This window comes from Somniosus microcephalus, chromosome 27 (assembly GCF_052327205.1).
Source record: "Somniosus microcephalus isolate GS21.2 chromosome 27, FLI_Smic_1.0, whole genome shotgun sequence".
Classification (NCBI taxonomy): domain Eukaryota; kingdom Metazoa; phylum Chordata; class Chondrichthyes; order Squaliformes; family Somniosidae; genus Somniosus; species Somniosus microcephalus.
Genome location: NC_141013.1, coordinates 23,297,930 through 23,320,191, shown reverse-complemented (window position 1 = coordinate 23,320,191; position 22,262 = coordinate 23,297,930). Strand labels below are relative to the sequence as shown.

Below are 22,262 nucleotides of genomic sequence, written 5' to 3'. Positions count from 1 at the left end.
AACCACAGCCAGGTGTTTATACATTCATCTTTCTTACAGCTCTACCTAGGAAAGAAAGGAGGGAAGAATTTTCAGTTATAAAAAGATAAAGAAAGACTTGCATTTATATAGCGCCTTTCACGACCTCAGGACGCCCCAAAACGCTTTTCAGCCAATTAAGTACTTTTTTGAAGTGTGGTCACTGTTGTAATGTAGGAAACACGGCAGCAAATTTGCACACAGCAAGCGCCCACAAACAGCAATGTGATAATGACCAGATAATCTGTTTTTGTGATGTTGATTGAGGGATAAATATTGGCCACGACACCAGGGATAACTGTCCTGCTCTTCTTCGAAATAGTGCCGTGGGATCTTTCACGGCCACCTGAGAGGGCAGACGGGGCCTCGGTTTGACATCTATATACAGAAGTATCTTTCAACAGGCAGACAGGGCCTTGGTTTAACATCTCACCCTCTGACAATGTAGCACTCCCTCAGTACAGCACTGAAATGTCAATATCTTTTACTTAGAACCTTTTCATCTTCCTTCACATTTCTTCTATCAATCTTAGCTTTCTATTTATAGAACGGTTTCCTCTAGGCTCCAGACAAGTAAACGCCAGCAGTTCTCAAGGATGCCCTCTCCAGTATGTCGGCTGGTGATTGTAATCGTCTACACAGCCACAAAAAATACATTTGCTTTACATTTCCAATAATCTCTGTAAAACATAGTTACTAAATCAAGCAGATAATAGCCACGAAGAGACATTTCAATTATGATTTACAGGGAGTGGCTGATTACTGCAGCACAAACAGCAATCTTAACCCTTCCCCCCAAAAACACAGTCTGGTGCAACATGGTGGGGATTAAGCAGTCAGACATAAATATGCACTTTGCAATATGTTGTGGGATTCATTAAAGCTTGCAAGTCTCATAAAAGTAATGATTAAAATCTAATTTGCATGCTACTGTGAAGTGCTATCGATAAAACACTATACTCTCACCTCAGGGACCTGGGCTAGAATACAGACCAACAGAAAGGATAAAAACCATCCCTGTCTGCCGCCTAGAATAGTTCCAAGTCTCTCTAGTACAGAGGAATTTTGCCAGTCTGATCCTAGTGGGTGCCCAAAATCACCTGGCATTTGACACTAATTGAGATTCTCACACAGAGTTCAAAAAAGAAAGAACTTGCATTTATATAGCACCATTCACAATCTCAAAGTGCTTTACAGCCAATGGAATAGTAAGTGTAGTCACTGTTGTGATGTGGGAAATGCAGCAGCCGATTGGCGCACAGCAAACTCCCACAAACAGCAATGTGATAATGGCCAGATAATCTGTATTAGTGATGCTGATGGAGGGATCAATATTGGCCAGGATACTGGAGAGCACGCTCCTGCTATGCTTCAAAGAGTGCCATGGGAGTGGTTTTTTTAACATCCACCCGAGAGGGAAGACTGGGTTTATCGTCTGATCCGAAAGACGACACTGAAGGGTCATCCTAGATTATGTGCTCAAGTCTCTGGAGCAGCTCTTGAACCCACAACTATCTGACGCGAGAGGCGAGAGTGCTGCCCACTGAGCCGCAGCTGGCACCTATGAACGATGCTTGGTGTGCACAATAAAAAAATGTGTCATATTGATGAAGTAAAGCACCCTCATTACTTTGCATCTAACACACAGTGTACCTGAAAACATCTGTGCAGACACTAGGTCCAAGAAGTAGAAAAATGTTCCATTCGCCGAGACATAATATTAAGATCAAAAGTTCTCAGTCATATATACTGCATCAAGTTTATCCAGAATCTGGAATATATGCATTTCTAAAACTCACAAATTATAACTGGCAGATTAATGGCAATAAGAATTCAAAGTCTGTATATATAATATTCTTAAAACATAATCAAATAGTTTAAGAAAGAAAGACTTGCATTTATATAGCGCCTTTCAGAACCTCAGGACATCCTAGAGCACTTTACAGTCAATGAATGACTTTTTCCAAGTGTAGTCACTGTTGCAATGTAGGAAATGTGGCAGCCAATTTGCGCACAGCAAGCTCCCACAAACAGCAATGCGTTAATGACCAGATAATCTGTTTTAGTGATGTTAGTTGAGGGATAAATATTGGCCAGGACACTGGGGAGAACTCCGCTACTCTTCTTCGAAATAGTGCCACGGGATCTTTTAGGTCCACCTGAGGCCTTGGTTTAACGTCTCATTCAAAAGACAGCTCCTCCGACAGTGCAGCACTCCCTCAGTACCGCACTGGAGTGTCAGCCTAGATTTTGTGCTCAAGTCTATGGAGTGGGACTTGAACCCACAACCTTCTGGCTCAGATGCACGAGTGCTACCCACTGAACCAAGGCCGGCACAACAATAATAATAAAACAGTATTAAGGTTTCACTGATGAATTAGTGATCAAAATCATACAAGACAACATGCTTCAGTCACACAGAGTACAAGAGCTGCCACCCATGTGAGAATACCTGCATACATCTATACATTACCCCCATGAATTACTTATACTGCTGAAAACGAGACAGTATGTGTGAGGTGGTTATCAACTTTGCGAAGTTGCTGGTTTGCCCATTGCCGGTTAGTTGAAATTCCCCTCCCCGTGTCTCTGCTAAGCAGATATTAATGTTTGGACAGCAATGCAGTAGTAATGGCCTTGTGCAAAGATAATGAGCTAAGCAAATGCATCATTATATTAAATGTGCCTTTACAGTTACATTTTAAAAATCATAAATGTAAGCAACAATGCTAGCTGATCTCCCGTGGCATTGCTCATGGATTGCCTGGTTTTTGGGGGATGGTGGTGATGTTTAGTTGCCAAGACCAAGCTCTGTGCGGGGGTACAGCCACACTATAGAGTATTGTATCGGTGTGAAGTGGTGTCACTTTGCACCCACACTGCAGTTGCTGTGTAAACATAGAAGATAGGAGCAGGAGTAGGCCATTCGGCCCCTCGAGCCTGCTCCGCCATTCAATGAGATCATGGCTGATCATCCAAATTCAGTACCCTGTCCCTGCCTTCTCTCCATATCCCTTGATCCCTTTAGCTTAAGAAATATATCCAACTCCTTCTTCAATATATTTAATGAATTGGCCTCTACTGCCTTCTTTGGTAGAGAATTCCACAGGTTCACCACTCTGGGTGAAGTAATTCCTCCTCATCTCTGTCCTAAATGGCTTACCCCTTATCCTTAGACTGTGACCCCTGGTTCTGGACTCCCCGACCATTGGGAACATCCTGCCAGCATCTAGTCTGTCTAGTTCTGTTAGAATTTTATAAGTTTCGATGAGATCCCCTCTCATTCTTCTAAACTCCAGTGAGTACAAGCCCAATCGACCCAATCTCTCCTCATATGTCAGGTGAATGCAGGTTGAAACTAGATTCAGCGCCTGACCTGGCTTCAGGCTGAAGAGGAAGTGAGAACATCTAGGAGGAGAAAGTCTTGCTCTTCCTCGCTTCAGAGTCAGTTCAGGACTTGACACCCAATCAACGACAACAACTTGTACATAGATAGCACCTTTAACGTAGTAAAACGTCCCAAGACACTTCACAAGACAAAAAATTTGACACCAAGCCACACAAGGAGAAATTAGGTGACCAAAAGTTTGGTCAAAGAGGTAGGTTTTAAGGAGCGTCTTAAAGGGAGGAAAGAGAGGCGGAGAGGTTTAGGCAGGGAATTCCAGAGCTTCGGGCCTAGGCAACAGAAGGCACGGCCACCAATGGTTGAGCGATTATAATCAGGGATGCTCAACAGGGCAGAATTAGAGGAGCGCAAATATCTCGGGGGGTTGTGGGGCTGAAGGAGATTACAGAGATAGGGAGGGGCGAGGCCATGGAGGGATTTGAAAACAAGGATTAGAATTTTCAAATCGAGGCATTGCTTAACCGGGAGCCAATGTAGGTCAGCGAGCACAGGGGTGAACAGGACTTGGTGCGAGTTGAGTATTGGTGATATGAATGTACCACGACACATCCTGTTCCTTTAGGGCCTCTCCTCAGGTACTGCCTGTGGAGCAGTGGTTTAAATGGACATATTCAGATCTCCATTACAGGCTAATTGTGGAGGGAACCTTCTGTAGAGTGTCAGCTGCTTGCATCTCTCTGGGTCCTGTTCTTGGGGAGAGGCGAGGATAGAAAAACAAGCAGGAAATGACTGCTTGTCTGAAATCTTTATTTTTAACATTTTAGGAGCATGACATCTGAAGAGTGATGAACATGCACTAGGCACAAGACTTCAATAAATACATATTTTACTAGCATTTTTACTGCTAACTACCATTGGTTTGTAATGTTGTTGCACGTATCCAGATGTTTCTGGTGGGTTTTCTGTAAAAGCTCCAAGACCTTCTTTCAGTTAAAGGAACAGTATTAAACGATCTCCCGCATCATTGTTACCTTCAGAATAAGATCAGGATACCAATTAGTGATCCTGTTATACCACTAAAGCAGGTTGCAATAAATCACCACCTGATAGTTTGGAGAGCTTCGTACAAAAATCTATTCGAAATAGAGGCAACAGTGAATTCACTGCCTTAGTATGTCATTATTCTTACAATATATTTACGCGTTTTACTATTTCTCGAGTTTTGTACAAAAATCTATTTGAAATAGAGGCAATAGTGAATTCACTGCCTTAGCCATGTACAGGAAACTCTTTTATCCGGCACCGACGGGACCGGCGTGGTGCCGGTTGATCAAAAAGTCCGGATTATAGAGAGGTATACTTACCAAGGTACGAGAGCCCCGTACACGGCCACAGGTGCAAGAACCCCGGTTACACGGCACTTGTGCAGGAGTCCCGGTTACACGGCCACAGATCCAGGAACCCCGGTTACACGGCCACTAATATATAGTAAAACTTACCTGAACCTATTCCTGAATTTTGCCGGTTAAGAGAGATTTCCGGATATATTTTTTAGGTGCCGGTTAAAAAAGAGGCTTTCCTGTATGTCATTATTCTTACAATATACTTAAGCTTTTTACTATTGCTCATCCCCTCGCCCAGTTTTCTTTCCTCCTGTCTAGAAGTCAGTCATTCAATGCTAGGTACGGTATTATGTGCCAGCACTATTTTGGTGTACAAAAGAGTGATTTTGTCTGTACAGCGAGGGTCAGCAGGGCATCAGTTGAGCCCAACCTGCTCTTCACCCAACATCCACACAGTTACGCTTTCTGGCCACTGTACAGCTGATTTCTCCCACCTCCTACTTGTAAGCACTGAGGGACACCTCTAGCACTCCATCGCTATCGTAGCCCAGACCAGCGGTCAAAGCTGAGACCCACCTGTTGGCTCAATATAACAGCAGGCAGTGCTTTCATTCACCAAGCCTGCCATGGCCCCAGCCCAGCTATTGCCATTTGTAATTTTGCAGGCAAAATAAAGATAAGAAAGTAAGATCATAAACGGTGTTGGACTATACAGTATTTATAACCACACACGTTACATATTAACAAGAGATTTGCCAGTTAGTGATGCGAGGTGGATTCAGTAAGTGCCACAAGAGTGAGCAGGATTAGGTCCCTTGGTTTATAACTTGCATAGCACTCGTGAAATAAACACACAAAGTAGGTTTTCACATCAAAGATCTCTTTAAAACACCCATAATGAAAAGAAAAGAACAATATTATATTGTAATGTTCCATCAGTAAGTACTTTAATATCACTGAATTATTTTCATAATTTATAGATCACTGTAGTTTCAAAGCTTTTTATTTTAAAAAGGATTTGGTGAATTTTAATAATTGTCCCAGTGAGGGATATTTGGGCTAGCGAAAGGAGCACTTTCCATTTTAGGCATCTAGTAGCAGTAGCAAGAACTTCCAGCTCATTAATATCTAATCCACCCTAATTAAACTACAAGGTGTTCAAAATTCCTCTGCCCCCACCATGTCCCACTCACCCATCCTTGCTGGCCTCCACTGGCTCCCCAACCCACTGAAATCTGTGCCTTTGTTTACAAATCCCTCCATGGCATTGCCCCACTTTACTTCCAGCCCCATATCCCAGCCCATGTCGGCCACCTGGCATCTCCCTTTCTCCACTCCACCACCAATGGTAGAGTCTTCAACAATCTTAACCCTACTATGAAACTCTCTTCCCCAACCCTCTGCTTTGCTACCTCTATCCCTGCCTTTACAAGCCTACTCAAAATCTATCTCTTTGACCAAGCCTTTAGTCACCCCACCCCCACCCCCAAGTCTGTATCTATTGCTTCATGCCTTCTTTTCCCAGAGGAAGCACACTGGGGCATTCCCTACATGAAAGGCTCTCTATAAATAAGTTGCTGTTGTATGAAAAATGCTGACTCTTTATATAGGATAAATCCACAGTGTTCGCTCTGGTAATGCTGTGCAAACAACTGTGTCTGCTGAGCGAGACTCTACCCTTCTAGAAAACGTTTCACTTTGCAGCAAGCTATGCTCTGAATGACCAAATAATGTATGATGCCGAGACAGATTAATAAAATACACTTCACATTGATGCCTGCAAAACTCATCCTTTCAAGATTAACATTTGGTTTCCACATATAATTCAAAGTGAGCTATCGCTCAAATGTACTGGGTTAGCCCCAAATTTTAAAATGTTAGCACACGTTGACAGCATATTTTACAATTAAACTCAGATAGTGCTTATAAACAGCATTAAAACATTTCTAAATAAAGCCACGAGGAGAAAGAATGTTTCCTGAATTATGGGTTATTACAGTTCAGTAAAAAATATGCAAAGCGCTGTCATTTAAGGAACTGTAGAGCCTATTTTAGCTCAGGGCGGGAATCTTGGGGCAGGCAGTCCTTGGCAGCACGAGGCCCGGGCGATTTTAACGGCCAGGCCTCACCTGCACAGCCTCAGTCAGTCTCCCGCCAGAGACCGGCGGGAATTGGATGCGCAATGTCAAGCAGCAGGAGGCCGCTGCCAGGGACCAAAGGAATGGTCCCCGGTACTCGGGTAATTCCCGGAGAGGGGATTCAGAGGGGAGGTGCCACAGCACAGGGTGCCCAAGCTTTCCTCGTGACGCCTAGAGGACCTCTCCTGTTCCTCCTGCCCCCCAGAAGGAAAGTCTAAATAAAAAAGTTAAAAAGACTTACCTGCCATATCAGCCGAGAATATGTGCTCAAGTCTCTGACTGGCACCTTGGCTCATATTTTTTTTAATAGACCTTTTTAATAACTTTAATTTAATTATTGGCAATTACCAACAAGAAAAGGCTTTCTGTAATGGTGGAAATTTAATAGGAAGTCATAAAATGGTAATTGTATTGTGTAGGTCTCATTTTATTAATGCATCGTAGAGTTAACAGTAATGGCAATGTGACGCAGTCATTCAGCAAGACTCTGATCTAACATTTAGTTAAACAAATAATAAAAATGGTGAGTGCAGCCTGTTCAATCGTTCAAGTGAACACTGCCAATAAAGTGAGGCCATAATGTGCTAAACAGCAGGTAAGTTATTTTTGTTCACAGGCTGAATGCTGTCCTGACCGCTGTATAAGCAGCCAAAATGATTACAGCAGCAAATAAAAATGGTGATAACTGCATCTGAGGTAATTCAGAGGGAGCCACTGTTGCTACTCTTCTGTCTTAGTGATGAGACTGTACAGTCTGCTACTTCGACTGTTACTTTCATCCTCATCGGGTTCAGCCTATAGCACTGACTGCAAATGAAGAGCAGACTCTTTTACTGCGAGACTACTGCAACATGCACCTTGGAAAGGCCTGTTCCTAATGTGAAACAGATGCCATCATACTGACCTACTACAGTACTTTGCATCTGGTCTATGACTAATGCCATTGTCTGTTGTTCCAGACAGCAGAAAAGGGCACCAATTTAGCTAAATTTTCAGTGTTGATGCCTGATGTGGAATACAAAAAAAAAAGAAAAACACAGGTTTTAATTTAAATTGAAGTTAATTTGTGTCAGTTTAGCTCAGCTGGTAGTTCTCTTCCCTCCGGGTCAGAAGGTTGCGAGTTTCTGTTGCACATCAAGGCTTGAGCTAATAATCTGCGCTGGCCCTCCAGTGCAGTACTGGGACAGTGTTACATTGTCAAAGGTTCGGTCCTTTGTACGAGAAGTTAATGCAGGTGGGCTTTAAAAATCCCATGCCACTTGACATGAATCAGTCATTCATGAAAGACTTGTGAAATAATACTGAGCGGCCTGCGGGTGGCGCTGTCCAGGGAGAGTATAAATACTCGGGCACGGGCCCAGCTTGCGCAGGACATTCTTAACAGGAACTAGTGAAGGACACAATTAGACCTCCATGTTGTAAAACAGTTGATTAAAGCTTTGTTTAACGCTTAGACCAAGTGCCTAGTAGTTTTCTTACGTCACCACTATTTGAAGAACTACATGGAGCTCTCTTGAGGAAAAAGGAAGATATATCAGAAGCACTGGTATGGAAGGTGGCATCGTCAGAACAGATGCGACAGAGATGGAGAAACTGGGAGAATGGAATAGAGTCCTTACAGGAAGCGGGGTGGGAGGAAGTATAGTCCAGGTCGCTGTGGGAGTCAGTGGGTTTCACTGGCTGTAAAGTGCTTTGGGACGTCCTGAGCCCGCACAAGGCTCTGGATAAATACAAGTTTTTTCTTTATGTAGGTGAACGCAGCAGCTTTTTTGTGCACAGCAAAGTTGAGTGTGATGAATGACAAGTTAATCTATCTTTGAAATTAATGAGCAGGAAGCCCAATTTGCTCCTTCATCCAACACTACTAAAAAAACATCTCGACAGATCATTCATTTCGGGGCCACTTTTGGGATCTTGCTAGTGAAGAATGGCTGTTTCATCTGCATACAAAACGGTCAGTGCACTTCAATAAGGCATAATGCATGGTGATATTTTGATATGAAAGGCGATATATAAATGCAAATATTATTTTTCCTTAATATACAAGACTGATGAAAGCAAGCAAAAAACGTAAAGGAAAAATAAAAGTGAGCTTGCATTTATATAGCACCTTACTATATACACCTTAGAAGAAGTGTCCCAAAGTGTGTCACATACAATTAATTACTTAGCTTGAAGTACAGTCATTGTTATGCAATGACACTATTGTAATATCTCCCTACATTACCACAGTGACTACACTTCAAAAGTAAAAACAATAGCAAAATACTGCGGATGCTGGAAATCTGAAATAACAACAGAAAATGCTGGAAACACTCAGCAGGCCAGGCAGCATCCATGAAGAGAGGAACAGAGTTAACATTTCAGGTCTGTGACCCTTCGTCAGAACTGTAAAAAGTTAGGGATGTAACAGGTTTTAAGCAGATGCAGAGGCAGGAAGGAAGGAATAAAGGGGACGATCTGTGATAGGGTGGAAGGCAGGAGAGATTAAATGTTGCAAATGGGGATGGCAGAATCATCAACAGCTGCCGCCTGGAAAAAAGGGGGCAGGGGTTATAGTCTGAAATTGTTGAACTCAATGTAGAGTTCAGAAGGCTGTAAAGTGCCTAATCGAAAGGTGAGGTGCTGTTCCTCAAGCTTACGTTGAGCTTCATTGGAACAGTGTAAGAGGCCAAGGACAGAGAGGTCAGAGTGGGAGTGAAGCGGAGAATTAAAGTGACAGGCGACCGGAAGCTCAGGGTCACCCTTATGGATTGAACGGAGGTGTTCCGCAAAGCGGTCACCCAATCTGCGTTTGGTCTCCCCAATGTAGAGGAGACTGCATCGTGAGCAGCGAATACAGTATACTAAATTGCAAGTACAAGTAAATCGCTGTTTCACCTGAAAGGGGTGTTTGGGGCCCTGGACAGTGGGAAGGGAGGAGGTAAAAGGGCAGGTGTAGCATCTCTTGCGCTTGCACGGGAAGGTGCCATGGGGAGGGGCGAGGCTGTTGGGGGTGATTGAGGAGTGGACCAGGGTGTTGCGGAAGGAGCGGTCCCTTTGGAATGCTGAAAGGGGAGGAGGGGAGGGGAAGATGCGTTTGGTGGTGGGATCACGTTGATGGTGGCGGAAATGGCAGAGGATGATCCGTTGAATGTGGAGGCTGGTGGGGTGAAAGGCGAGGACAAGGGGAACCCTATCGTGATTCCGGGAGGGAGGGGCAGGGGTGAGGGCAGAAGTGCGGGAAATGGAACGGACACAGTCGTGGGCCATGCCAGCCATGGTAGAGGGGAATCCTCGGTTGAGGAAAAAGGAAGACATATCGGAAGCACTGGTATGGAAGGTGGCATCGTCAGAACAGATGCGACAGAGATGGAGAAACTGGGAGAATGGAATAGAGACCTTACAGGAAGCGAGGTGGGAGGAAGTGTAGTCCAGGTCGCTGTGGAAGTCAGTGGGCTTCACTGGCTGTAAAGTGCTTTGGGACGTCCTGAGCCCGCACAAAGCTCTGGATAAATACAAGTTTTTTCTTTATGTAGGTGAACGCAGCAGCTTTTTTGTGCACAGCAAAGTTGAATGTGATGAATGACAAGTGAATCTATCTTTGAAATTAATGAGCAGAAAGCCCTTAACCACTGGAAATCATTCATCTTTTTTCCTACCTGAGCCCTGTTCAGTGCTGCACTAAATAACTAAGACATTTTTTAATCCCCCTTAAAGGCATTTAAAAATTCAATAAACACCATCTATTTAGGAGGTCATCTGTTTATTCTATCATTTTAAATCTTTCGAGAAAGTCATTACTTTCCATAGTATAAAATAAACAGAAATAAGGTGGAGAGGAAAAAGTTCCCTAGAAGTCAGATGTTGTCCCTTAAACAGTCTTCACTCATAAATTATAGAATCATAGAATGGTTACAGCACGGAAGGCGGCCATTCGGCCCGTCGAGCCTGTGCCGACTCTCAGCTAGTCCCACTCCCCTGCCCTTGCCCCGTAGCCCTGCAATTTGTTGTCCTTCAGATCATTATCACAGCTAGTAAATTTCCACTTCTACACTAAACTGATTTTAAACTTGAACAGATCAGATTTATTTTTCAGTACCATCAAATTTAAAGAAACTCTATGGCCAAGCTGCAGTAAACATGTGGAATTTCAGGTCAAGACCTCCAAGAGTTCACATTACTTTACATTTAAAAAAAATAGAAGCATTTCAGAGCATTTTGTTCTTTGTTAAATAATTTCTCCCCATTTCTATTGAAGGCATCCAGTTTTTGCTGGGGGGTAATTCCACAGCCACCGGGGGCCCTCCAGAACCTCACCCAAGAAGTAGTATTCAAATGAGAGTCTCGACAGTGAGCACTGGCAAGCTCTTCATAAGAACATAAGACGTAGCAGCAGGAGTAGGTCATTCGGCCCCTCGAGCCTGCTCCGCCATTCAATAAGATCATGGCTGATCTGATCTTGGTCTCAACTCCACTTCCCTGCCCGTTCCCCATAACCCTCGACTCCCTTACCTTTCAAAAATCTGAAGGCAAGGGTTCAACTATAGGAACGTACCTGGCATCTGCTGCCGGTCACAGCCAAACCCGATCCTATCCTCACCCAATGTCCATACATCTGCACTTCCAGCACAGGTCACTCTATACCAATCAGGAGCAGGAACCACCCAACAGCACTGCTTCCAGCACGACAACCAAGATCAAGTCCGCACAGACTGGGCATGGCAACCGGGATCTTGCTCAGCAACTCACTGGCTAAATATGCTGAGCCAATGAGGGAGCAATTTTGTCTCTATTTTTAAGTTACTATGCATAGGTTTCTCTACACCTTGTACTATTCCTTGGAAATGAAGATGGGCAGGTGACTATTTCCAGTTCTCAGATGTTGCTTCTGTCTATCTGGATGGTCTGAATCTTTTGACCAGCCCCTCCATAGCACATTTTCTCTCCCTCCCTGTAAGAAAAAGTGCTTAGCAAGTACGGTCTATTTGACTACATTGCTGATAATCAGGAATCAACAGTGTCTGGAAACACAGTTGCACACTCATGTCCAGCTGCTTTGTGGTAGAGCACGATGGAGCACTAAAGCACTGCATCACCAGTCATTTGACTTCTACCTAAAACGGTTTGGATGATTTGTTACTTTAGCTAACCATGACGCCACATACATTGGCACTCTTTACAGAAAAAGCAAGTGTACAGAGCACCATTTTAAATTAAATTAACATGCACTCAAGGGTTTTGTTTTACACTTAACTGTCGCTGGGCTACTTTCTATGTCTTGTTGAATGGGTCTAAAACAATTACCTTTAGGAGTCTTAATGCATGGACTCGAATCACAGATAATGCAGTTCTGACAGACTCTCTCTCTGTCTTTAAATGTAATTGTAACCACTTGCCTTTATAGATAGGTAGGACAATTCAGTAGAGAGAAAATGAAAAAGCATCTCTGAAAACCAAATCTGAAAGGTGTTGTTTAAATACAATGGGAGTTGTTTTAGTTCTACGCATTCGACAAGGTGCCACACAAGAGGTTATTGCACAAAATTAGGACTCATAGGATTGGGGGTAATATATTAGCATGGATTGAGGACTGGTTAAAAGGACAGAAAACAGAGTAGGAATAAACGGATCATTTTCGGGTTGGCAGGCTGTAGCTAGTGGGGTACCGCAAGGATCAGTGCTTGGGCCTCAGCTATTTACAATCTATATCAATGACTTAGATGAGGGGACCGAGTGCAGTGTGTCCAAGTTTGCTGACGATACAAAGCTAGGTGGGAAAATAAGTTGTGAGGAGGACACAGAGGATGCAAAGGGATATAGACAGGTTAAATGATTGGGCAAAAACATGGCAGATGGGATATAAATGTTGAGAAATGTGAAATTAGGAAATATAGAAAAGCAGAATATTTTTTAAATGGCAAGAGATTGGGAAATGTTATTTAATGGGACGTGGATGTCCTTGTACACAAATCACAGAAAGTTAACATGCAGGTACAGCAAGCAATTAGGAAAGCAAATGGTACATTATACTTCAATCCTTTTGTAATAAAGGCTAAGAGTAAAGTAGTCTTACTGCAATTATATAGGGTCTTGGTGAGACCACACCTGTAGTACTGTTTACAGTCAGTTTTGGTCTCCTTACCTAAAGGAAGGATATACTTGCCTTAGAGGGAGTGCAACAAAGGTTCACTAGACAGATTCCTGGGATGGGGGAATTGTCCTATGAGGAGGGATTGAGCAGACTAGGCCTATATTCCCTAGAGTTTAGAAGAATGAGGTGATCTCATTGAAACAGAAAATTCTTAAGGGGCTTGACAGGGTAGATTCTGGGAGGCTGCAGATTCTAGAACCAGAGGTCACAGTCTCAGAATAAGGGATTGGTCATTTAGGACTGAGATGAGGAGAAATTTCTTCACTCAAAGGGTTGTGAATCTTTGGAATTCTCTACCTCAAGACAGAGATCGATAGATTTTTGGACTCTAGGGGAATCAAGGGATATGGGGATAGTGCAGGAAGGTGGAGTTGAGGTACAAGATAAGCCATGATCTTATTCAATGATGGAGCAGACTCGAAGGGCCGAATGGCCTACTCCTGCTCCTATTTCTTATGTACACAGGAATTACATAGAATTTACAACATAGAAACAGGCCATTCGGCCCAACTGGTTTATGCCTGTGTTTCTGCGCCACATGAGCCTCCTCATCTAACCTTATCAGCATATCCTATTTCTTTCTCCCTCATGTACCTATCTAGCCTCCCCTTAAATGCATCCAAGCATTGCCCGAACAGACTGAAATTTGGGACACAGGCACAGTACTAGAAGATGGTCTAATTGGCTCTAAATAAGAGCATTTTGTTTACAATTCCTATTAAAATTGTTGCAACATTAAAAGATGAGAAAGTTAAAGATGCTGGATGGGGAACATAAAAACTATGCTCTGTTAAAACTAACGACCAGCTTAGAAAAATGCAAAGCCATTATATTAATCAGAGAAACTATGTGCCATTTTAACTAAAAGAATACTGAATTTATTTCCCGATTGCACACGTTATACAAATGCAACTATGATGATGTTTGTCCACTTTGATCAGATATAAGAACTAGGGGAATTGAATAAAACTGCTGAAACAGTTCTCAGATTACACTCTGAGACAATCATTGTGAGTAGATTCAATTACTGCTTCCACACGTGACAATCAAAGTCAACAGGCATTGATGGACAGAAACAATGGCGCGCGGGGAGGGGAGGGGGCTGTCTTACCAAACATACCTGCTGCACACCACTACTGTATTGTTTTACACACGATCGCACATAGTAGGACTAAGATAAATACTCAACAAAATTCCTGGGGCAATCGGACATGTGTAATCTAGGCAATAACAACAGAAAACGCTGGGAAAACTCAGCAGGCCAGGGCAGCATCCGTGGAGAGAGAAACAGAGTCAACGTTTCAGGTCGATGACCTTTCGTCAGAACTGGAAACAAAGCAGGAAGGTCAGACTGGAAAAAGTGTAATCTAGGGTTTGGTCAATTTTGGTATATACTTTGATGACGTTGCATAATTTGCCTCCTCTTTCTTTTATACTGGGTAGATTTAGATTATCTGTTGAGTGACAGCTTAGTTCGACGCTTTCAACCAAACACATTCCTCTTCGGAAATGACTCACACTCGCTCATCATTTACTGTCACTTATGGCTTAGAGTTTCACCTTTATATTTTGCACCGACAGTCGATCCACTCACGCTTAGTCTAACCAACGTAATACAAATGGAAACTTTATTGCCAGACAGTAATTTCAATAACGCCATTTACAAATACAACGCATTTGGAAAAACGATCAGGAATCTTTAAAAGTTGTTTTTTTGGAGAAAAAATGCATGGGTTGTACTACAAATAATTCCAGCATCCCTTTGGCCTGGTAGGTTTTTTTTTGCTATAAATGGAAATAACTATAAACAGAGTTCACTAAATCAAACCAAATACTGGATTAATCTGTAGGGTCTGCACCCTCACACTGGAAACCTCATCAGGCAATACATAGAATGAGCTATTTTCCGCGATCGATGGGCACTGCAGGGTATAGTGGAGACAACATTATGATTTAACTTGATAAGTTTTCTTTTTTTTTAAATGATTTCGTTTTTTTATTAGTTGTGCCCCTTTAAAAAGGGAGCACTTTAAGATTGTTTGCATTTGGGTTGATTACACTGGGGCGACTCCTGATTGTTCCAATTTTTAAAAAGGAGTAGAAGGAGCTATTGGAAGAAAAAAAAAACCAGCGTGCTTGTTTCAGACCGGTTCTGTTGATTAAACTCGAGACCGAATCATTTCCAACCTGTGGATGTCCCTTTTTTTTTTGTTCAGCGACTATCCAGAGGGCGCTCTTGCCGGTCACAAAGCGGCCACTTCCAAACAAATTCGCAGAAAGTGTGGAGCCGGAGCGCTGGACTGCGGCGGATTTTAAAATCAGCTTTTTTTTTTGGAGCAGTCTTTTTGTTCTAAAGGAAAACATGTCCTAGAGACTAGGACCTGGACTGGTGCCGCTATTTGAGTTCAGAGCAACTATCTCAATAGGAGGGGGAAATCCTTAAGCACTTTCCTATAGACTAAATGTTAGAAATGTTTTTTTTTTAAACTTACCATTTTCTTTTCTTGGGTTTACGCCGCGTCCGGGGAGGGTTACCCTAGTGCAGGCGGTGTTTGCTACTCTGTGCTTCTCACCGGCGATCCCCTGCCTCTGAGAAAGAGCGGAACTCCATCTGCAATCGAAGCTGGATGCATCAACAGACTCGGGATGGATCCATGTTTCAGAGAGTGGGGAGGGGGTGGGGGGGGAAGAGAGAGAGGAAAAAAGTCTTCAATGTCAAGTTTCTGGTGAATCAGTGCTGGAGCTCCGGGTGTCTCGGAGCGCTTCGCAGTCAGAGAGGGGTTTTGAATGGTTGTCTAGTGAATGCGGGGATTCTGCCAATCAGCCCATAAATGGAGAAATGTGGCTCAGCACTGCAGCCAATCGGGTTGTCAGTGCAGCTCGTCACACCATTGGGAATGCGGACAGGGAAGAGGGAATCGAGGTGGAGCCAGCCAGAGCCGGCACACACAGCAATGCAGTCAGCCCTGCTTCTGATCAGATACCATTCAAAACAACCACCCCCCACCCCAACAACAATACCACTGTAACTTGCACAGTGCAACACCATTTTGTTTTAAATTCGTTCATGGGATGTGGGTGTCGCTGACAAGACCAGCATTTATTGCCCATCCCTAGTTGCCCTCGAGAAGGTGGTGGTGAGCTGCCTTCTTGAACCGCTGCAGTCCGCGTGGTGAAGGTGCTCCCACAGTGCTGTTAGGGAGGGAGTTCCAGGAATTTTCCCACAGTGCTATTAGGGAGGGAGTGCCAGGATTTTGACCCAGCGACGATGAAGGAACGGCGACATACTTCCAAGTCAGGATGGTGTGTGACTTGGAGGGGAACTTGCCAACCATGGGCATCGTAAGGCATAGAGCGACTTATCCGCACCGATAATAACCTTGTGCGTTAAAGTGTGAGTTTATTTTAGTTTATAATGTTTAATTATATTATAAGTGCATCTTCAGTTAGAGGGGGCACTTGTGCAGGTTGCCTTTCTGTGAGTGACACCAGCGTCACCTCGATTAGGCAACCCAAGTACAGGCACCAGCAGATTTATTTTACATATATATATAAAGAACTGTTAGAATTTATTAAAAAACAGAAAATGCTGGGAGTGCCACAGCAGGTCTATCAGTATCTGGAATGGGCAAGGCTACTCGTTTAAAAAACACAAAATGCTGGAAATACTCAGCAGGTGAGGTAGTATCTGTCATTTTCAGGAAATAAAAATAGATGGAATCAGAACACAATCCTCAAAAATACCTCTAACCCCCCCCCCGCCAACGTTCTGTGATCCCAGGAAATAATAAATAGAAGTTGATTTAGTCATTCACGGTAGGACAGTGGGTTTAACTATAAACAGAATTGAGGAATGCAATCCCTGGTAGTTCCTTGTAATAAAAAAAACAGAATTTGACTCATTCCCTCACCATCAACAGGGTTAATCTTTGGTGTGTAGAACTGGAAACTCTGGGATGGGTTTACCCTGGAATTGTAACCTGTCTTCCCACTTTCCAGATGCTGCCCAGCATTCTTGTTTTTCTAATAGTTTTATTACTTGCTAATTGACAACAGAACTGCAAACTGATGACCCTGTGTGAAGGGGGTTATAATATAAATAATGTGGTTACATTTTACTGAACATTTTACTCAGTCGGAAGGTTGTGTGTTCAAGTCCCACTCCAGAGACTTGAGCAGCAAAATCTAGGCTGACACTCCCAGTGCAGTGCTGAGGGAGTGTTGCACTGTTGGAGGTGCCGTCTTTTGGATGAGACGTTAAACCGAGTCTGCTTTCTCGGGTGGACGTAAAAGATCCTATGGCACTATTTCGAAGAAGAGCAAGAGAGTTCCAGTCAATATATTCTCCCTTAATCAACATCACTAAAAGAACAGTTCTGACAAAAGGTCTTCGACCTGAAACGTTAACTCTGTTTCTCTCTCCACGGATGCTGCCCTGGCCTGCTGAGTTTTTCCAGCGTTTCCTGTTGTTATTTCACTAAAAGAACAGGTTACCTGGTCATTAATTATCACATTGCTGTTTATGGGAGCTTGCTGTGCGCAAATTGGCTGCAGCATTTCCTACATTACAGCAGCGACTACACTTCAAAAAAAAGTGCTTAATTGGCTGTAAAGCGTTTTGGGACGTCCTGAGGTTGTGAAAGGCGCTATATAAATGCATGTCTTTCTTTTTAACTCTGGAACAAGATGGGATTTAAAAAAAAATCTTCTAGAGATACCGTTAACCCAACTCTGGAAGTGCATGGTTCATGTACCAAGGATCCACTTCATTTCTGAGTTCGGTCCAAACATTTTAAGTCCTTTAACTCCTCAAACCACACGCAGTGCGGTTGCTGTTTTTATTATAAATCGCCTTTGAGTGTGTGTTTTGCCAGAGCCCAGAAGTTCCCCTCAAGGTAATAGCAGTTCTTAATATTCTATTGATCGCGCGATTGATTGTTGGTTTGTATAAAGATGTTGGAGATTTTATTTGGGGCGGGGGGAAGCTCCAGGTTCCCGGTTACTACCAACCACCACAGGTCGTACGGCTCGTTCCCGATGGGTGGAAAGGCTAAAGCCTAAAGCCGCTTCTCCAACACAGACAAGGCCGATTAAAACAGCGCACAATCCCCCGGCTGCTATGGTAACAGCGTCGGCGCAGACACTTGCAGCCGACACACAAAGCGCCCGGCAACAGCCCCAGCGAACCGGCGGCAGCGCCTCTGGCAGCGGCCACAGGACATCTTCGGTGAAGAGCAACAAAACCTCCCCCCCAACAACACAACTAAGAAGCGGGTGGGACTGGAGCCGCCTGGACATGTGAAGGGCCAATACCCAGGGGCCTGGTGTCTGCTGCAGGAAGGAGCTTGTCTCCCCCCCCCCTCCCCCTGTCAATGTTTACCCCGGCCTAACGGTGAGGAGAGTCGATTTTTAAGTGGTCCTCCTGCATTTCAGCAACTTAAAATATGGGTCTTCTTAGGCAGTCCCTCGGAACCGAGGATGACTTGCTTCCTCATTAAAAATGAGTTCGCAGGTGGCTGATGAGTCCAATGCCGGGACCTACAGTCTCTGTCACAGGTGGGGCAGACGGTGGTTGAAGGGGCGGGTGGGTGGGGTGCTTGGGTTGACTTGCGCTGCCTGTGCTTGGCTTCCGCTTGCTCCCGACGATGAGACTCGAGGTGTTCGGCGCCTTCCCTGATGCTTCTCCTCCACTTTGTGCAGTCTTGGGCCAGGGATTCCCAGGTGTCGGTGGGGATGTTACACTTTTTCAAGGAGGCTTTGAGGGTGTCCTTGAAGCGTTTCCTCTGCCCACCTGGGGCTCTCTTGCCGTGCCGGAGCTCCGAGTAGAGCGCTTGTTTTGGGAGCCTTGTATCGGGCATGCGGACAATGTGAACCGTCCATCAGAGCTGATTTGAGCATGGTCAAAGCTTCGATGCTGGGGATGTTGGCCTGAGCAAGAACACCGACGTTGGTGTGCCTATCCTGCCAATGGATTTGCAGGATCTTGCGGAGGCAGTGTTGGTGGTACCTCTCCAGTGCTTTGAGGTGCCTGCTGTACATGGTCCATGGGTACTGTGCACTCGGTGCTACACCTTGCCCCCTCAAACCGTGCACTTTTGTGTTTAAATGATCAACATTAACATTTTTTTTGTTGCCAATCAGGCAGACCTTTGCGTGTGACATAGATGTGGATCTTGTCAGGGAGAAAAGCACTGATCTAATAAAAAGCATCGGTTAAATTAAATCACCCACGTTTTCAAAACTGAATGAAGGAAAACTGTTTTCAGGGAGGAAATATCACGCAAATGATAGGAATTGTGATCCCAAAGACAGAGCAGGTTAGGCCCAATATAAAATGAGTGATTATCCCTCATAATGGATGAAACTTGATTAAATCGACATGAGATACAGCACAATTTCAATAAATCTGCAGTAAGAGGGCTTGAAATTACATTGTGAGGTAGCATTCTGGGACTGCTTTTATGTGCTTGTATGGAATTCCTCCCGCCCTACTTTAACGGGGGAATTAACCCGTTTATTTTCCATTCAAAATAGCTGAATAAGAAATTTTCACACAAACGCAATGAGCGTTGTATACTAACATGCCGCAGGACGAGAAGTTTATCAGTAGCAAAATAAAACTATGTGCTGGTGGGGTAGTTAAGCTGCACTGGTGTGACTCGGTTTTTGAACTCCCATCAGTTCAAGCGCAGTTTCCCACCAACAAGCTGTGAGCTCGTTTCTGTGCTGGTGTAAGACCACCTAGAAAAGGTAGTCTCTCTCACGCTGCTTTGGCTTCACACCAACTGCAGTATGACTGAAAACAGTACGAAGCTAAATTTTGAAACATTTCAGAACCACCTTAAAGTCTAATGATAACATTTACAGTGTTAGAAAATAGCTGACATGATTACATAGAATGTACAGCGCAGAAACAGGCCATTCGGCCCAACTAGTCCATGCTTCACAGGAGCCTTCTCCCACCCTACTTAATCTAACCTCGACATAACCTCTATTCCCTTCTCTCTCATGTGTTTAGCTTCCGCTTAAATGCATCTATGCTATTCACCTCAACTACTCCTTGTGGTAGTGAGTTTCACATTCTATTATTTTCATATTTATCTTTTATCATTTTTTTCCAATAATTTATGGGATGTGGGCGTCACTGGCAAGGCCAGCATTTATTGCCCATCCCTAATTGCCCTTGAGAAGGTGGTGATGAGCCGCTGCCTTGAACCGCTGCAGTCCATGTGGTGAAGGTACTCCCACAGTGCTGTTAGGGAGCGAGTTCCAGGATTTTGACCCAGCGACGATGAAGGATCAGCGATATACCTCTAAGTCAGGATGGTGTGTGACTTGGAGGGGAACTTGGAGGTAGTGGTGTTCCCATGCGTCTGCTGCCTTCTAGGTGGAAGAGGTCGCGGGTTGAAATATTTCACTGGTAATTGGATCTCAACTTTATGTGATTAGAGATTGGTGAGGCCAGGCAGTATAACTCCATGCAGTGCAGTCACACTACTCTCACAATGGTGGTGGTATAAAAATAAATTCATGGCCATATAACTTCTATAAAAGAAACTTAGCTTGGCAGTGAGGGACTAGACAGCCCTTTACTGAAGGGCCTCAAGGTCCTTTATAAATTCCTGTGAAATGGGGTTTGTTTTGATGGGTCTGAACTGAAACTCTAAATTCTTCTCCTCAGACATTGCAAAATTATAAACCAAATGCTTACATTAAAATCTGCACAATACAACTTTGTACAATTGTGGATGTTACACAGTGCCCAAAGATTTCCAAACTGATTGCAAATAATTGCTTCCCCAGCCAACTGTTATTTGCCGCCTTTAATTCTTTGAAACAGCAAAACGTGCCCTAGTCCAACTGCTAATTTGTAGCTGGAAAAGGGCACAATAAAAAAAATAACACTGGAAAAGAGTTGCTTTCTATATTGCAAGTTGCACCTTTTGAATCTTGCATAAGCTTGCATTACACGTATTAAGGCATTACACTGAGCAGCTGAACAGTTATCTAAACCTGCCAGCAACAGATATTTTTCAAGGGAGCTGGTTGAATGTATAAGCTTTTACTTACCTGCTGAGACCCTTACTGTAATCACTGCTAACTTGAAAATGCAGATAAGCAGTAACAGCTGGTAGGTTTGAAGAGTATGAGTAATACATAATTATTGCGATGAGTTCGCTGTTTCTGGCAAGTTCATGCCAAATTAAAGTGCAATTTTAATTTAGATGAGTTGGATAGGAACCAAAAATATACAAATCAGTCTTAGACATTAAAAAAATTATTTATGTAATTTCCCATCAAGAGATGGTTGTGCAAATATGCAAAGAGGCTCTAAACGACAGAACATTATTTAATATAAACATAACAAATAGTGGGGGGGGGGGAATCAATGAAAAAGAAGAAATATATATCATACTTTTCAATGTTCTTCTATTTAATATATATTTAAATTGTCCTGGCATTGAAAAACATTAATCTCAATTCCCAAATGTAGTTACACACACATACAGTATTGCTTTCTCAGGCAACATAAGATGAAGCCTTTTGGAAGGAACAAAGAGTGCATTTAGCCCTCCGTGCCACTGCTCCCAAGATATAATTCTGCAATGATTTATTATGACTTAGTTAGATTGAGATAATTTCTGTCAATTATCTACAGTACTCTAAACAGCAACATCAAGAGTATGCAAAATTGAGGTGAGGTGTACTAATGTATTAGTATATAAAATACAGTCTTGTTTGTGCTATCCTTTGTATGCTAGTTTTTATTTAGCTGTTATATATCTACCATTGATGATTTAAATTATAGCCTCTTGACATAAAAATCAATAACAACCTATTCTATGTCAGTGAGAAGACATGGTGTTCTTTCAAAGGACACATTGGCACAGTTTAATGATGTACTTCAGACAGACGAATTAACGGTGTTTTTGAAATTTGTATCTATTCCAGCAAGCAAATAAATAGATGTTGCATCGAAGTACCACACTGCCGAAACTCACAGTTACTGAAAGGTATGAATTAGATGTAGTGAATAAGTTAATTCTGAATAACAAACTTATAATCATATCTAATCTAACTGTGCAGTAAATACCACCACTGAAATTTACCAATGTGTTGTGTTGATTTTTTTAGATTTCATACTCATTTTCCATCTTTTAAGTTGGTCAGTAGGAGAACTGAATGGCTTAAGGCTGATATAACTGATCCTAGAAATATGTATTTCCCCAGTTGGGAATAATACCCCCCCCCCTTTGTATAAAGAGGAAACACGCATATGGTTA

At 43.2% G+C, this 22,262-nt stretch overlaps 2 protein-coding genes across 4 annotated transcripts in view; one reads left to right on the top strand and one right to left on the bottom strand.

Moving 5' to 3' along the window:
* myo1ea (myosin IEa) overlaps positions 1–15,793 on the bottom strand; it is a 148,607-nt gene extending 132,814 nt beyond the window's left edge. For both annotated transcript variants that reach the window (XM_085968693.1, XM_085968694.1), the window contains exon 1: positions 15,471–15,793. In XM_085968693.1, coding sequence (XP_085824819.1) covers positions 15,471–15,473 — 3 coding nt within the window. In that variant the 5' untranslated portion in view covers positions 15,474–15,793. The remainder of the gene's footprint in view (positions 1–15,470) is intronic.
* Positions 15,794–21,930: 6,137 nt separating this feature from the next.
* Positions 21,931–22,262, top strand: part of LOC147100067 (protein FAM81A-like) — a 52,855-nt gene continuing 52,523 nt past the window's right edge. For both annotated transcript variants that reach the window (XM_085968696.1, XM_085968695.1), the window contains exon 1: positions 21,931–21,992. The gene's annotated coding sequence lies outside the window, so the exon portion shown is untranslated. The remainder of the gene's footprint in view (positions 21,993–22,262) is intronic.